Source organism: Somniosus microcephalus, chromosome 6 (genome assembly GCF_052327205.1).
Source record: "Somniosus microcephalus isolate GS21.2 chromosome 6, FLI_Smic_1.0, whole genome shotgun sequence".
NCBI classification, from domain to species: Eukaryota; Metazoa; Chordata; class Chondrichthyes; order Squaliformes; family Somniosidae; genus Somniosus; species Somniosus microcephalus.
Window position 1 is genome coordinate 266,507,316 of NC_140992.1, and position 16,289 is coordinate 266,523,604.

At 47.1% G+C, this 16,289-nt stretch overlaps 1 protein-coding gene across 2 annotated transcripts in view; it reads right to left on the reverse strand.

Annotated features, from left to right (window-relative positions):
* The window catches only part of hprt1l (hypoxanthine phosphoribosyltransferase 1, like), a 90,651-nt gene that overhangs the window by 31,949 nt on the left and 42,413 nt on the right, over positions 1-16,289 (reverse strand). For both annotated transcript variants that reach the window (XM_085991844.1, XM_085991842.1), the window contains exons 3-7: positions 14,434-14,617; positions 11,400-11,465; positions 9,164-9,181; positions 4,879-4,961; positions 3,320-3,366 (exon numbers count right to left, since the gene is read on the reverse strand). In XM_085991844.1, coding sequence (XP_085847970.1) covers positions 3,320-3,366; positions 4,879-4,961; positions 9,164-9,181; positions 11,400-11,465; positions 14,434-14,617 — 398 coding nt within the window. The remainder of the gene's footprint in view (positions 1-3,319; positions 3,367-4,878; positions 4,962-9,163; positions 9,182-11,399; positions 11,466-14,433; positions 14,618-16,289) is intronic.

Below are 16,289 nucleotides of genomic sequence, written 5' to 3' on the forward strand. Positions count from 1 at the left end.
GAGGCATTAGGACAGGTGCCCAAAAGCTTGGTCAAAGAGGTAGGTTTTAAGGGTGGTCTTAAAGCAGGGAGAGAGAGGCGGAGAGGTTTAGGGAGGGAATTCTAGAGCTTAGGGCTTAGGCAGCTGAAGGCACGGCCACTAATGGTAAACATCATGTTCATGCTGCAGCCCAGACCAGTAGGCATGCTTGGCTATTTCTGGCCTGCATGGATGCTCTCCAGCCACTGGGGAAAGCGCACTGTGACTAGTAAGGGGGTTCGTGCTTGTGATTTATAAAACAAACTGCGTATGCATTTTCTACAGCAGCAGAAACTGCAGCCAAAACCGCAGAAGCAAGTCCTCCCAGATTTTTAAAAAAAAGCAGCATTCACGTTGCAAAGGGCATCTGCCCCTATTCCCTGTGGCTATGGAATGGAGGTACATTTTTGGGAAGCAGGAACAGACGCAGCTTACAAGTGGCAAAAGAACCAGTGGGGAGATGAGGAGCGAGTTGTTGTGATCTGGAATGCGCTGAAAGAGCAGTGGAAGCAGATTCAATATTAACTTTCAAAAAGGGAATTGGATAAATATACTTGAAAAGGAAAACATTTGCAGGGCTATGAGGAAGAGCAGGAGGCGGGGTGGGGGGGTGGGGGCTAGTGGGACTAATTGGATAGCTCTACCAAAGAGCCGGCACAGGCACGATGGGCCGACTGGATGATTCTATGATGAGTGATAAGCTCGCAAGTGAGTTAGGTAGGTCTTTCACAAGTCAATATCTTAGTTAGTTAACAGCTTATCACTGTGTATTGAACTTGGTAAAAGAAAAATCAACCACCGAGCGAGGATATTCTATAAATCACTAAATCGGTTTGAATAAAGGAGGCTCTTCAGCCCTCATCACCTCACCCTTTACAGAATGACAATCTTACAGCCCAAACACTGATCCTTGCAGCATCCCACTAGTTACAGCCTGCCAAATGGAAAATGACCCATTTATCCCCACTCCCTGATTTCTGCCCATTAACCAATCCTCTATCCATGCTAATATATTACCCCCAACCCCATGAGCCCATATCTTGCGTAGCAACCTTTTATGTGGCACCTTATCGAATGCCTTTTGGAAATCCAAATATACTGCATCCACTGGTTCTTCTTTATCTATCCTGCTAGTTACACCCTCAAAAAACTCTACTCCATGGGCACAAGCAGGCAGGAACTCAGTTTAACGTCTCATCCAAAAGGATGTTTAAGAAGCGTTTCAGATTAAATTGATTTAGTTTAAGAAAGGATTACTGAAAGTGCAGGGCTGGTTTCACACTGCATACCAGGAGACTGGCTTGAAGATGAATAGCCAATTAGCGCAAGTATTACAGACAATACGCAGATGATTCTGCAAAACGCTAATCCATACTGCACCTTACCAGCACATTTGTTTTTTCATCCACCACAGAAAGTGGCCTTTCTATTTTTTACATTTCCTGGTGGAACAGCCTCAGACCTCCTCCCACACTTCAAACTCAACTGTGCAATTAAATCCTCTAAAGCAGAGACCAAATAGAAAGAATTCTAACAGAAAACACTGAATCCAAAAATTACATGTAAAAAGCACGACCCCCATCCCAGCTGAGTTGAAGACTTGAATTCCAATTAGCACACAACTGAACTCGCATTAAGGCACGCTCTCTGTTCAAACCCCCACTCAAAGCTAAAGTTCTAAACAGACTGTTTGAATCCAGTGTTACTGTTTGAATTTTACCTCTTGACTTGACGATACCAACGCACTCCTGGCTGGCTTCCCATCTTCCACCTTACATAAACTTGCGCTCATCTAAAACTCTGCTGCCCGTGTCCTAACTCGCACCAAGTCCCGTTCACCCATCACCCCTGTGCTCGCTGACCTACATTGGCTCCCAGTCCAGCAAAGCCTCAATTTTAAAATTCTCATCCTTGTTTTCAAATCCTTCCAGGGCCTCGCCCCCTCCCTATCTCTGTAACCTCCTCCAGCCCTACAACCCTCCAAGATCGCGGCACTCCTCCAATTCTGGCTTCTTGCGCATCCCCCGATTTTAATGGCTCCACCATTGGCGGGCGCCCCCTCAGCTGCCAAGGCCCTAAGCTCTGGAATTCCCTCCGCCTCTCTCTCCTTCTTTAAGATGCTCCTTAAAACCTACCTCCTCATCTGTCGTATTAATATTATATGGGCCAGGACTTCGGGTCCCCACGGGTGAGTCCGCGCTGGGTACTCACGCGTAGGCCCAACGAAAGTGCCGGTTTCGTGCATGCACTGCGCATGCGCGGGAAACCGGAACTTCCGTTCCCTTAAAGGAAGTGGTTCACAGGTCGAACACGTGCGCCGGAGAGGCAGCGCGTACGCCTGGAACTTCCGTTTTTTTTACAGGTTTCTCCGGGAGGGTAAGCCTCCAGCAGCTACGCTTTTAAAAAGCAGTCGCAAGGCCTGCTTTTAACAAGGTAAGTGGTGAATTAAGTAAAATTAAAACATTTTTTCCACAGGTTTATTATTTTTAAATACTTTAAAGGTAAGTTTATTTTTAGCCCTGTTAAAAACTGTAATTAATGTTTTTAAAAATTTAAATTATTGTTTAAAATAGTTATTTTATGTAATTTATAGTTGTTTTAAAAATGTGATTTAAAAAAAAAAAAATTATTTGAAGTTTTAGTGATGTTTTGGGGCTGATCTCTATTCATAGATTTGACAGCTCTTCTTGTCAAATCTATGAATACAGATTCCCTGCTACCATTGGCTCTCCATGGCCCATGTGATCCCAGGGGATGCTTCAAACTAGCTGCGCCCCTGGGATACGCAAGCACTGCGCGCCGGCAGTTGGAGCAGGCCCAGGATCGGAATCCCACGCGGGCCCACAGCACAACGGCCAGCGCGCTAGGTAAGTGCAGGTCGGGGGCTTGCACCCGCGGGAAGCCTCCGACCCGAATTTCTGGGCCATTATCTCCTCATGTGGCTCGGTGTCAATATTTTCTTTGATGACGCTCCTTGGGACGTTTTACTACGTTAAAGGCGCTATATAAATACAAGTTGTTGTTGTTGAATGTTCTACTCCATCTCTTGAGGAATGAAACAGCGAGAGGTCATAGGGGTTTCACGGGCCGTGGTTTGCACAGCACTGCCCTCAAACCCATTGATGCAAAAATGCCTTTCTCTAGTTAGTCATCCCAGCAACAGGCCAAGTTAGATATGTGGCTGGTAGCCTCCACCCACTGGGTTTAACTGAAGACGCCCAGTTAGTTCAGCTGTGAAGAAGAGCAGGACACTAGAGTTCTTTCTCAGACCACATTTAAATGAACGGAGTGCGGTACTTACAGTCTGGTCTATATCCTGAACTTTGAGGAGTCCTTTTCAACAGTAAGCTGTAAATAGATTTTAAAAAAGCCATTTAACGCCAGAAATTGCATGCAACTAAAATAATTTACTGAACAAGCACAGTGGAACATTGATAATCCACCATTTTGAGGGGCACCTCTGGGAGAGGGGGTAGTGGAAATTGGCAGAATATTCAAGGTTGCTACATTTAAAATACAATAGAGTAGAGCAGCACAGGAGGTTCCAATAATGCACAGCAACCCGTGTCAGTTTGGCTCAATCGGTAGCACGCACACCTTAGTCAGAAGGCTGTGAGTTCAAGTTCCACTCCAGAGACTTGAGCACTTAATCCGAGCTGACACTTCAGTGTAACACTGAGGGAGAGCTGCACTGTCGGAGATGTCGTCTTTCGGTTTAGACATTAAATCGAGGTAAAAGAAAAAAGACTTGCATTTCTATAGCGCCTTTCAGGATGTCCCAAAGCGCTTTACAGCCAATGAAGTACTTTTTGAAGTGTAGTCACTGTTGTAATGTAGGAAACGCAACAACCAATTTGCGCACAGCAAGCTGCCACAAACAGCAATGTGATAATGACCAGATAATCTGTTTTAGTGATGTTGATTGAGGGATAAATATTGGCTCAGGACATCGGGGATAACTCCTCTTCTTCGAATACCGTGAGATATTTTATAACCACCTGAGAGAGCATACGGCACCTCCGACAGTGCAGCACTCGCTCAGCACTGCACCGGAGCGTCAGCCTAGATTTTGGTGCTCAAGTCTCTGAAGTGCGACTTGAACACACAACCTTCTGACTCAGAGGTGAAAGAGTGCTACCGGCTGACCCATGGCCGAGATGTCTTACCTCACAATTCAAAAGTAGAGCAGGGCGATCTCCCGGTGTCCGGGCCAACATTCCTCCTTGAACTGGTTATTCGCTGGTTATTGGCTATGCGCCAATCTGCCGGTCACAGCGGGAGGGCCTCATTTAAGTAAAACATTCCTGGACTCCCGTCCGACACCCGGCCAGACTCAGTACCTGGCCGGCGGGAGCGGGAGTGGGAGTTTAACCGCAGGAGGCCGCAGGGTTAGAGACTCACTTAGCATCGAGGAGGCTGGGTATTTCTTTTTTGCGATGCGCGGGGGTGGGGGATGACGGGACTGAGGGAAAAATGTGGCTCCACAAACTTTAGTGAAAATTCCAAATTATTGAGCTAACAACATGCTAGAATAGCCGGAAAGTCTGACACACCTCAGTAACGTTACATTACCAGCACAGGCACGGTGGGCCAACTGGCCTCCTTCTATGCTATAATTTACAGGACTCTTGAGGTAAGTCTTACGGTTTAACTGTTTGGCAGAGCGCTTCACACGAAGGCGAGGCAGGAGAGGTCAGCACGAGCGAATTTCAGTCCATAAACCTAGAACGGATGACAAAGTACGCTGGGCGCAAGTTGAGCAAGCGGACTCGGAATCCGCAGCGTTCACTCCCGTTGCCCGAAAGCTCTGCGTCAGGCGAGCCCAAGTCGCAGAGACACAGGAGATGAAGCGTACCGTACCTTGCTACTTTGACCATTTGGGGCTTGTAGTTCTCCAGGAGTGTGAGAAGTTTCTTCATTGTTCTGCCAGTTTCTACAATGTCCTGGAGGGGGAAGCAACAGGAGGCACTGACTTATTACCAAGCTATAGATTTCGATGAGTTGGGGGGGTGAGTGGGGAGGATGAAAGCACACAAATTATAATTTCAGAAGACCAGCATTACTGGTAATATACACCAGTGCATTATCAGCCAGCTCAATCATCCCTCCCCCACTATAAACTACTCCCCCTGCCCCACCATCTCCCTCCATAATATTTGCCTAGAAATTCGGGTCTCCACGGGTGAGTACGCACTGGGTACTCACCCGTAAGCCCAATGGAAGTGCCGCTTTTGTGCATGCACTGCGCATGCGCAGGAAACCGGCACTTCCGTTCCCCTGAAAGAAGGGGTTGAGGTGTGGAACGTGTGCGCCGGAGAGGCAGCGCATGCGCATTGAACTTACGTTTTTTTTCCAGGTTTTCCCGGGAGGGTAAGTCTCCAGGAGCTACACATTTAAAAAGCAGTCGCAAGGCCTGCTTTTTACAAGGTAAGTGGTGAATTAATTAAAATTAAAACATTTTTTCCGCAGGTTTATTATTTTTAAATACTTTAAAGAAAGGTAAGTTTATTTTTAGCCCCGTTAGAAAATGTAATTAATATTTTCAAAAATTTAAATTATTGTTTAAAATAGTTATTTCATGTAATTTATAGTTTATTTTAAAAATGTGATTTAAAAAAAATTTATTTGAAGATTTAGTGATGTTTTGGGGCTTATAGTATTTATAGGTTTGACAGGTCTTCCTGTCAAACTTATGAATGAAGTCTTCCCTGCTACCATTGGCTCTCCATGGCCCACGTGATCCCAGGAGACGCTTTGAACTAACTGCGCCCCTGGGATACGCAAGCACTGCGCGCCAGCAGCTGGAGGAGGCCCAGGATCGGAATCCCACGCGGGCCCACAGCTCAACGGCCGGCGCAGTAGTAAGTGCAGGTCGGGGGTTTGCACCCGCGGGAAGCCCCCGACCCGAATTTCTGGGCCACTATTCAGCCTTGGCTCAGTAGTAGCTCTCCATCTCTGAGTCAGAAGACCTTAGTCTCCTGTTTTGTCTCTCCAGTCAACTTAACTCCAACTTTTGCTCAAACTGACCATCCTCCACACCACACTGCCCCCTGCCACCCAAGATCAGAATCACCAGCCGACCTTGGGTCGTGACCCATGCTGAGTTTGCATGAGTAGACTAGATGCACCAGCAACACAAGCGTGAAATCGCGAGAATTTTAAACAGTCTCTATTTTTGTCTTCAGCTTTTGGCAACCCTTTTGAATCTTAATCTACACCTCTCAGCCCTGCTGTCCTAAGAATTTCATCCAATTACCTCCCAAGAGCTAAACTGAGCTCAGAAGTGGCATTTAAAAAAAAATTACACCAAGGTCCCCCTGCAGTGGAATGGTCAGAAATCCCGAAAGCAGGTTTTCAAGATTTGTATTTAATCAATGTGGTCTGAGGTAATGATGGTGGGTTAAGGGGATTTGGATCCTTGGGCTAACACCTCTGTAGTCGCTGACCTACATTGGCTCCCGGTCCGGAAACACCTCCATTTTAAAATTCCCATTCTGGTTTTCAAATCCCTCCATGGCCTCACCCCTCCCTATCTCTGTAACCTCCTCCAGCCCTCCAACCCTCCAAGATCTCTGCGCTCCTCCAATTCTGGCCTCTTGAGCATCCCTGATTTTAATCGCTCCACCATTGGCGGCCGTGCCTTCAGCTGCCTGGGCCCCAAGCTCTGGAATTCCCTCCCTAAACCTCTCCGCCTCGCTACCTCTCTTTCCTCCTTTAAGACACTCCTTAAAGCCTATCTCTTTGACCTGTCCTAATATCTCCTTTTGTGGCTCGGTGTCAAATTTTTTCTGATTACATGCCTGTGAAGCGCCTTGGGAACGTTTTACCAAAATAAAGAAAGACTTGCGGTTATATTGCGCCTTTCATGACCACCGGACGTGTCGAAGCGCTTTACAGCCAATTAAGTACTTTTGGAGTGTAGTCACTGTTGTAATGTGGGAAACGCGGCAGCCAATTTGCACACAGCAAGCTCCCGCAAACAACAATGTGATAATGACCAGATAATCTGTTTTTGTTATGTTGGTTGAGGGATAAATATTGGCCCCAGGACACTGGGGAGAATGCCCCTGCTCTTCTTCAAAATAGAGCCATGGGATCTTTTACATCCACCTGAGAGAGCAGACGGGGGCCTCGGTTTAACGTCTCATCCGAAAGACGGCACCTCCGACAGTGCAGCACTCACTCCCTCAGCACTGCCCTGGAGTGTCAGCCTAGCTTTATGTGCTCAAGTCCCTGGAGTGGGACTTGAACCCACAACCTTCTGACCCACAGTTGAGTGTGCTACCAACTGAACCACAGCTGACACTGCATTACAGGTGCTATATAAATACAAGTTGTTGTTGTTGTAGCAGTAGAGAAGCAGTGCCTCTCATACACCATTGAGTCTACACCTACACTCTTGTGCCTAGCTACTGCTGGTGGCACATGAGAATAGGATATGGCAGCGGTCAAGGTGGCATAGACCAGTGGGCACACAGCACTCCCAGAGGCCGTAATGGAGAATTCGCCCAAGCGCAATTAAACCGCCCACAATCTACAGGCCTCTAAAACTCCAGCTTTGTGTTGCCGCGTCTTCTTGATTTATTTCAAGCATCATTAAGAGTCAAGAAAGAATGCCCGGGACTGAAAACAGAACATGTTTTATGGATGAACATAATTCATTATTGAGAATCTGGGTCTGTCTGTATCGTACAAAACCCCCAGCAAGCAGTGAAAGCCAGCGTCTCAAAAGACAGCAAATTTTATTCCGAGACAAAGTAAATACTTTTTCAAATAAAAGAAAAAGAAGAAACACTGCCCATGGTCAAGATCGTAGATTAGTTTGTCTTCTTTACTGAAGGAAGCTATATTGACTGAAGAGACCAAATGAAGGGCCGCTGTTAAAACAATTTTGGCCAAGATGATGAATAATAAACAAAACAAAAATCCAATGCTGTTTTTTCTTAAATGCTGAAAACCAGGTGCAGAAGTGCATCACATTTGGGATGTCATTATGTCCATTGTGTGCTGCAGGTGCCATGAGTCATGAATGACATGTAGTGTGCAGTGGGCATACTGAGATGTACTCAATACAACAATAATGCGCATTTATATAGCGCATTTAAAGTAGCTAAACATGCCAAGGTGATTCACAGGAGCGTTATCAAACTAAATTTGACATCGAGCCACATAAGAGGATATTAGGACAGTGATTAAAAGCTTGGTCAAAGAGGCTGGTTTTAAGGAGCATCTTAAAGGAGGAGAGAGAGGCGGAGAGGTTTAGGGAGGGAATTCCAGAGCTTAGGGCCCAGGCAGCTGAAGGTATGGCCGCCAATGGTGGAGCGATTAAAATCAGGGATACTCAAGAGGGCAGAATTAGAGGAGCGCAAAGATCTTGGAGGGTTAACATAGAAACATAGAAGATAGGAGCAGGAGTAGGCCATTCGGTCCCTCGAGCCTGCTCCGCCATTCAATGAGATCATGGCTGATCATCCAAACTCAGTACCCTGTCCCTGCTTTCTCCCCATATCCCTTGATCCCTTTAGCCTTAAGAAATATATCTAACTCCTTCTTGAATATATTTAATGAATTGGCCTCAACTGCCTTCTGTGGTAGAGAATTCCACAGGTTCACCACTCTCTGGGTGAAGAAATTCCGACTCATCCGTGTCCTAAATGGCTTACCCCTTATCCTTAGACTGTGACCCCTGGTTATGGACTCCCCCACCATCGGGAACATCCTTCCTGCATCTAGTCAGTCTAGCCCTGTTAGAATTTTATAAGTTTCAATGAGATCCCCTCTCATTCTTCTAAACTCCAGCGAGTATAAGCCCAATCGACCCAATCTCTCCTCATACGTCATTCCTGCCATCCCAGGTATCCGTCTGGTGAATCTTCGCTGCACTCCCTCCATGGCAAGAACATCCTTCCTCAGACAAGGCGACCAAAACTGCACACAATACTCAAGGTGTGGTCTCAAACAGTTTACAGAGATAGGGAGGGGCAAGGCCATGGAGTGATTTGAAAACAAGGATTAGAATTTAAAAATTGATAATTCATGCAAGTCTTGTGTACAATATGTCTAATAATACGTTGTAGGTTTCCTGGTTTTAAGAGTTTTAAATCATACCGCACACATTCGGAAAATCAGAATATAAATGACTTACTTCAACGATTAGGACGTTCTACATCATGTGGTAGCAGATGGGGAAAAGAAGATTAAAACAATTTTATTTTCATCAACTTTGTACTAAATAATCAGTAATCAGCTTGAGCATTATTAGAAGATAGTGATAAGTGAGCTGATAAGTACAGCAGTTCTGTTAGAAATGCGATAGCTTTGGCCTTACCTTCGTTGGCTCCACCCTTACCCTTCTTCATCGATCAAGATTCTTGGCCTCACTATCTCCTCTGACCTCAAACAGAACTTCCCCCCCATCTCCTCCATTGCCAAGGCTGCCTCCCAGAAGGTGGGTTTCCCTCAACAACTCCAACACGGTACATAGCCCAAGTCCCTACAAGACCTGAATACTGCTCCCACATCTGGGCGGTGCCAACATCTCTCTCTCTCTCTCTCTCACCCCTGGATAGGCAATCTCGCTCTCTCTCACCACTCAACTCCAATCTCCCGCGCTCTCATTCCCTGTTGCAATCTTTCTTGGCTTTATTTTAAATCAACGTTGCTACGGTTAAAAAATAAATTAATTAATAGCTATACTTTGAATGCGGGAAGGCTGGATGATGTAGAAGAGGGATTTGAGGGGTCAGGTTCACCAGACATGAAGAGGATAAGGTCATAAAATAACTAATGAAATACTGGGTTTTGTGGCAAGAGGCTTAGAATATAAAAGTCGAGATGTAATGGTCAATCCATATAAAACCTGAGTAAGGCCAGAGTTGGAGTACTGTGTGCAGTTTTGGACTCCAGACTACAGGAAGGACATTGAGGCAATAGCACAGGGTAGGGGAAGATTCACTTGGATGCTGCCTGGTATGAGGAAATGGAAATACAAAGACAAAGAAAGACTTTAAACATTGGGCTGTTTCCCTTAGAACAGAAGACATTTGATAGATGTGTTTAAAATTATGAAGAGATGGGACAGAGTATATAGAAACAGGCCATTTCCAGTGATTGTGGAGTCTAGAATGAGGGGGACATAGATACAAAATTTAATGCACGATTTGTTTTACACAGAGGGTTGTGAGGCTGGGCAACACACTACTGGACTCAATGGTCACATTAATTCATCACATTATTTTAAGAGGCGAGGTGACAAGATTAAAGTGGCTGAGACAATGACAAAGCAAAAGCAAACACCTCAGGGCCTTCGGTAAACGGAGGGGAGTAACAGACACTGAGCCAGGAGAAGCAAAATTAGGGGGTGACTGAAGGAGATGATGAAAAGATAGATTTTGAGATTTTAAAAAGTGGAGAGAGAGGAAGGGAGTTCGGGAGAGAAGGGGCAACACAGCTGAAGGCTCGGACACCATTGGGGGCGACGGAGGGGCTGGGGGTGCAATGTGCACAAGACCAGAGTCAGAGGAATAGAGCATGCAGGAGGGGATAAGGCCACGGAGGGATCTGCAGACCAGGACAAGGGTTTTAATTTAAGGTGTTGGGGGACAGGGAGACTGTGCGAAACAGTGAGGGTGGGGATAATGGGCGAGCAGGACTTAGTGTAGGACAAGATGCTTCAGAGAGTGCATTTACATGTAAGTCATTGCGGAACTCCCTGTATAAGATGAATGATACCCAGTAGAATCAAATAGACATACAAAACGTAAGCTCGAGGAACAGCACCTCACCTTTCGATTAGGCACTTTACAGCCTTTTGGACTCAACATAGAGTTTAACAATTTCAGACCATAACCTCTGCCCCTATCCTTTTTTTCCCATTAATTTTTTTTCTCTCTCCCACATGGCAGCTGTCTTTCATTCTGCCAGTGACATTTACACTTTATCTAAAGCCATATTTTGATTCTTAACTTGACCCATTACCATCTTGTTTTGCCTTGCACCATCTCTTAATCTCTCTTAATGTCTCTTAAGCTCTCCTGCCTTCCATCCTATCACAGACCTTCCCTTTTGTTCTTTCCTCCCCTCCTTCCCTGCCCCTACACTTGCTTAAAAACCTGTTCCATCTCCAGCTTTTTCCAGTTCTGACGAAGGGTCATCGACCTGAAACGTTAACTCTGTTTCTCTCTCCATAGATGCTGCCTGACCTGCTGAGTATTTCCAGCATTTTCTGTTTTTATACAAAACTGGTTTTATTTCTGTGTTGTATTATGGCTACTCCAGTCCTCCCAGCCTGAAGTGGCTGCAAGGCTGTATGCACACACACACTCAATACACTGAAGCATTTGGTTAAACCATTCTAGCACCAATGCCAGTATTATACCAACCTTTCCAGCCAACATACATAGGTCATCTCCTCCGATAACTTTCACCTCCTCCACAGTCTGATCGCTCTGTATAAAACACAGAGAAGGAGAGGTAGCCATTTTTGCAGCAATGCCAACATAAGAACATAAGAAATAGGAGCAGGAGTCGGCCATACGGCCGCTCGAGCCTGCTCCGCCATTCAATAAGATCATGGCTGATCTTCGACCTCAACTCCACTTTCCTGCCCTACCTCCATATTCCTTGATTCCCCTAGAGTCCAAAAATCTATCGATCTCAGCCTTGAATATACTCATTGACTCAGCATCCACAGCCCTCTGGGGCAGAGAATTCCAAAGATTCACAACCCTCTGAGTGAAGAAATTCCTCATCTCAGTCTTAAAAGGCTGACACCTTATCCTGAGTCTATCCGCACCCCCCCCCCCCACCCCCCCCCTAGTTCTAGACTCTCCAGCCAGGGGAAACAACCTCTCGACGTCTACCCTGTCAACCCCCCTCAGAATCTTATATGTTTCAATGAGATCACCTCTCATTCTTCTAAACTCCAGAGAGTATCGGCCCAATCTACTCAATCTCTCCTCATAGGACAACCCTCGCATCCCAGGGATCAATCTAGGGAAGCTTCATTGCACCGCCTCTAAGGCAAGTATATCCTTCCTTAGATAAGGAGACCAAAATATATATACACAAAACATTATGGGCAGGATTTTCATTCAGGAGTCGGGTGGGAGGCGGGACTACAACTTTCGGGGTTGTAGTCCCGCCTCCATCGAGATGCGGCCAAACCACGTGATTTTAACTTGATTGACATTGTTGAGCCCGCCCAGCGGGCTCAGCAGGCCAATTAAGGGCCACCCGGCAACAGGTGACGTCACAGACTGAAATTTCATCTGTCAAGAGCTTTTGAAGCTGTCAAACACTGACAGTCTTACTTCTAACATGAGTCCTTCTCCACAGACTCAGTTAGAAATCTCTCCTACACAGAAAGCTGAAGGCTGTCACTTTTGACAGTTCGCGGCCATTCTGCTTTCTGTGCCGGTGAGATGAGGGATTCCCGAGACCTAAAGGAAGGAAAGCTGAAAAGGTGAGAAAAGGTATGTAAAACTTATTTAATCACTTTAGACACACCAAACACACTTACCTTTGCACTCATGCGCCCATCACTCACCTGAACACCGACATCTCGACCCCTCCAAGTCGTTCAACCCGACGGCCCGCCTCCTCTAACTTGGCGTGGTTTGGAACCGTCGGGAATCCCACACTTCAACCTTAAAAATAGGGATTAGGCTAAAAACTGCCTGTTAACTACCTGTTAACAGGCAGTTAATTGGCACTAATCCCCTTCCCGCCTCAGGAAGGCGGGTCCCAGTGCGGGGCGGGTACCCGCCTCATTTGAAACTGGCATGGGGGCGGGTTGGGGGGCGGGATGGGGTCGGGACCCCTGATTTCAGGATTTTAACCCCCCACACGCCTCCAATCCCGCCTCCACGGCCCAATGAAAATCCTGTCCTATAACTTTGTAACAGATGGAAGGTCACCTCTAGAAATTGCTAAAGCATTCACTAGGATATCACCAGGAATTAACTCAGTTCTCATTTAAAAGTCATTCCTACCTAAGGTAAATAACCCATTGTGGGCTTTCCTGTATATTGTTCACATTGTAATTTTAGTATTTACTAAATTGTTGTGTTTCATATTTCTATATTTCATAAAGATATTTGCGACTGTAGCCTGTGAATTCCCCTGGTCTGTTTAATAATCACTATCGTGAAGAGAGCTTAGTGTGAGCCTATATTAAATCCAGTGAACTGAAAGTTGGGCAATTATTAATCCTCTGGAGTGCTCCCGGCCCCCCATGCTAACCTGCTTCCCTCCCCGCGATCGGACCCCCACCCACGATTTCATCGACAGCCCCTCGATCCCCGACCCTCCCCCTGCTATCACCTCCTATCCTGTCTCCGACCTCCAGCGAACGTCCTTGGCCCACTAAACCACACCTCAGCCCGCACCATCCCCCCTCCCAACCCCCACCCCACCAAGCGATCTCTAAGCAGCAGGAAACTTACCTGCTCCTGGGCTGCGGCCACTGTTGCAGCGTTCCCCGCCCGACAGGGAGTCAAGCCTGTCAATCAGGCTGGCTTCCGGGCGGAAATCCTGTTGTTAAAAAAAAGCACACAGTGTTCGGAGAAACCCAGTCCCGACCAGAACTCCTCCCCCACCCTACCCCACCTCCAGGCTTGGAAATCCCGCCCCAGTATATATCAGGGCCCACAATCTAGATAGAAACATAGAAAAATAGGAGCAGGAGTAGGCTACTCGGTCCTTCCAGCCTGCTCCGCCATTCAATATGATCATGGCTGATCCTCTATTTCCTGTACCATATTCCTGCTCTCTCCCCATACCCCTTGATGCCTTTTGTGTCTAGAAATCTATCTATCTCCTTCTTAAATATATTCAGTGACTTGGCCTCCACAGCCTTCTGTGGTAGAGAATTCCACAGGTTCACCACCCTCTGAGTGAAGAAATTTCTCCTCATCTCAGTCCTAAATGTCCTACCCTGTATCCTGAGACTGTGACCCCTTGTTCTAGACCCCCCAGCCAGGGGAAACATCCTCCCTGCATCCAGTCTGTCTAGCCCTGTCAGAATTTTATACGTTTCAATGAGATCCCCTCTCATTCTTCTAAACTCTAGTGAATACAGGCCTAGTTGACCCAATCTCTCCTCATACGACAGTCTTGCCATCCCAGGAATCAGTCTGGTGAACCTTCACTGCACTCCCTCTATGGCAAGTATATCCTTTCTTAGGTAAGGAGACCAAAACTGCACACAGTACTCCAGGTGTGGTCTCACCAAGGCCCTGTATAACTGTAGTAAGATCCTGATCCTGGAATCTTGACTTATTGGTTGAGCTTGCTTGCAGGATCCACTCCAGTTCAGTTTGCCGAGATACATTGTTCTATTCTCCTGACATATAATATACGGCTTAGAAACAGGCCATTCGGCCCAACCCCAATGGCTGGAGAGAAAGTACTTACATAATAACTCTTCAACCTGATGAAGTCGATGGTCATTGGGAGTGACTCATCCTGGTTCCTATTCAGAGCCTTGATGTAGTCTAAAAGGTCAGCAAAGAACTTGTAGCCTCCCTTCAGCACACAGAGGACTACAATGTGATCACCTCCCATATCCTTCATTATATCTCTGGCCAAGCGTTCTGTCCTGAGAAAACAGAAAGACTGCGTAGTGTATTGTCATATAGTACACAGCATAGAACCATAGAATGATATAGCACATCCTGTGCCGGCTCTTTGGTAGAGCTATCCAATTAGTCCCGCTCCCCCAGTCTTTCCGCATAGCCCTGTAATTTTTTTCCCTTCACGTATTTATCCAATTCCCTTTTGAAAGTTACTATTGAATCTGTATCCACCACCCTTTCAGGCAGTGCATTATGGTACTCCCAGGTCCTGTATTGACCATACAGGCCAGAAGCCTCCTACTTTTGATTTGGACTCGATATTGAAGTAGTTAATCACAGTTGGGATGGTAGAATTGGTTCAGTTTCCCTTTAGTAGGAGTCATAAAATCTGCCACCATTTCCGTTCCTGATGGCTATCTGGTGACTCCTGCTGTGGAGTGAAAGAGTACAAGAGCGAGTGAGCGAGAGTGCAAGAGAGAGCAAGCGAGAGTGCAAGAGCGAATAAGAGTGCAAGAGAGAGCGAGCGAGAGTGCAAGAGAGAGCGAGCGAGAGTGCAAGAGAGAGCGAGCGAGAGTGCAAGAGCGAGTGAGCGTGCAAGAGCGAGCGAGCGTGCAAGAGCGAGCGAGCGTGCAAGAGCGAGTGAGTGAGTGTGCAAGAGCGAGTGAGAGTGCAAGAGCGAGCGAGCGTGCAAGAGTGAGTGAGCAAGAGTGCAAGAGCGAGCGAGCGTACAAGAGTGAGTGACAGTGCAAGAGCGAGTGAGCGAGAGTGAGAGTGCAAGAGCGAGTGTAGTGAGTGAGAGTGCAAGAGCGAGCGAGAGTGCAGAGCGAGCGAGAGTGCAAGAGCGAGCGAGAGTGCAAGAGCGAGCTGAGAGTGCAAGAGCTGAGCGAGCGTGCAAGAGTGAGCGATGCGATGAGTGCAAGAGTGATGCGAGCGTGCAAGAGGCAAGAGTGAGCGAGCGATGAGTGCAAGAGTGAGCGAGCGAGAGTGCAAGAGTGAGCGAGCGAGAGTGCAAGAGTGAGCGAGAGTGCAAGAGTGAGCGAGAGTGCAAGAGTGAGCGAGAGTGCAAGAGTGAGCGAGCGAGAGTGCAAGAGTGAGCGAGAGTGCAAGAGTGAGCGAGCGAGAGTGCAAGAGTGAGCGAGAGTGCAAGAGTGAGCGAGCGAGAGTGCAAGAGTGAGCGAGAGTGCAAGAGTGAGCGAGCGAGAGTGCAAGAGTGAGCGAGAGTGCAAGAGTGAGCGAGAGTGCAAGAGTGAGCGAGCGAGAGTGCAAGAGTGAGCGAGGGTGCAAGAGTGAGCGAGCGAGAGTGCAAGAGTGAGCGAGAGTGCAAGAGTGAGCGAGCGAGAGTGCAAGAGTGAGCGAGCGAGAGTGCAAGAGTGAGCGAGAGTGCAAGAGTGAGCGAGCGTGCGTGAGCGAGAGTGCAAGAGTGAGCGAGCGAGAGTGCAAGAGTGAGCGAGCGAGAGTGCAAGTGAGCGAGCGAGCGTGCAAGAGTGAGCGAGAGTGCAAGAGTGAGCGAGCGAGAGTGCAAGAGTGAGTGAGCAAGAGTGCAAGAGTGAGCAAGAGTGAGCAAGAGTGCAAGAGCGAGTGAGAGTACAAGAGTGAGCAAGAGTGCAAAGCAAGTGAGCGAGAGTGCAAGAGTGAGTGAGAGTGCAAGAGTGAGCGAGAGAGCAAGAGTGAGCGAGAGAGCAAGAGTGCAAGAGT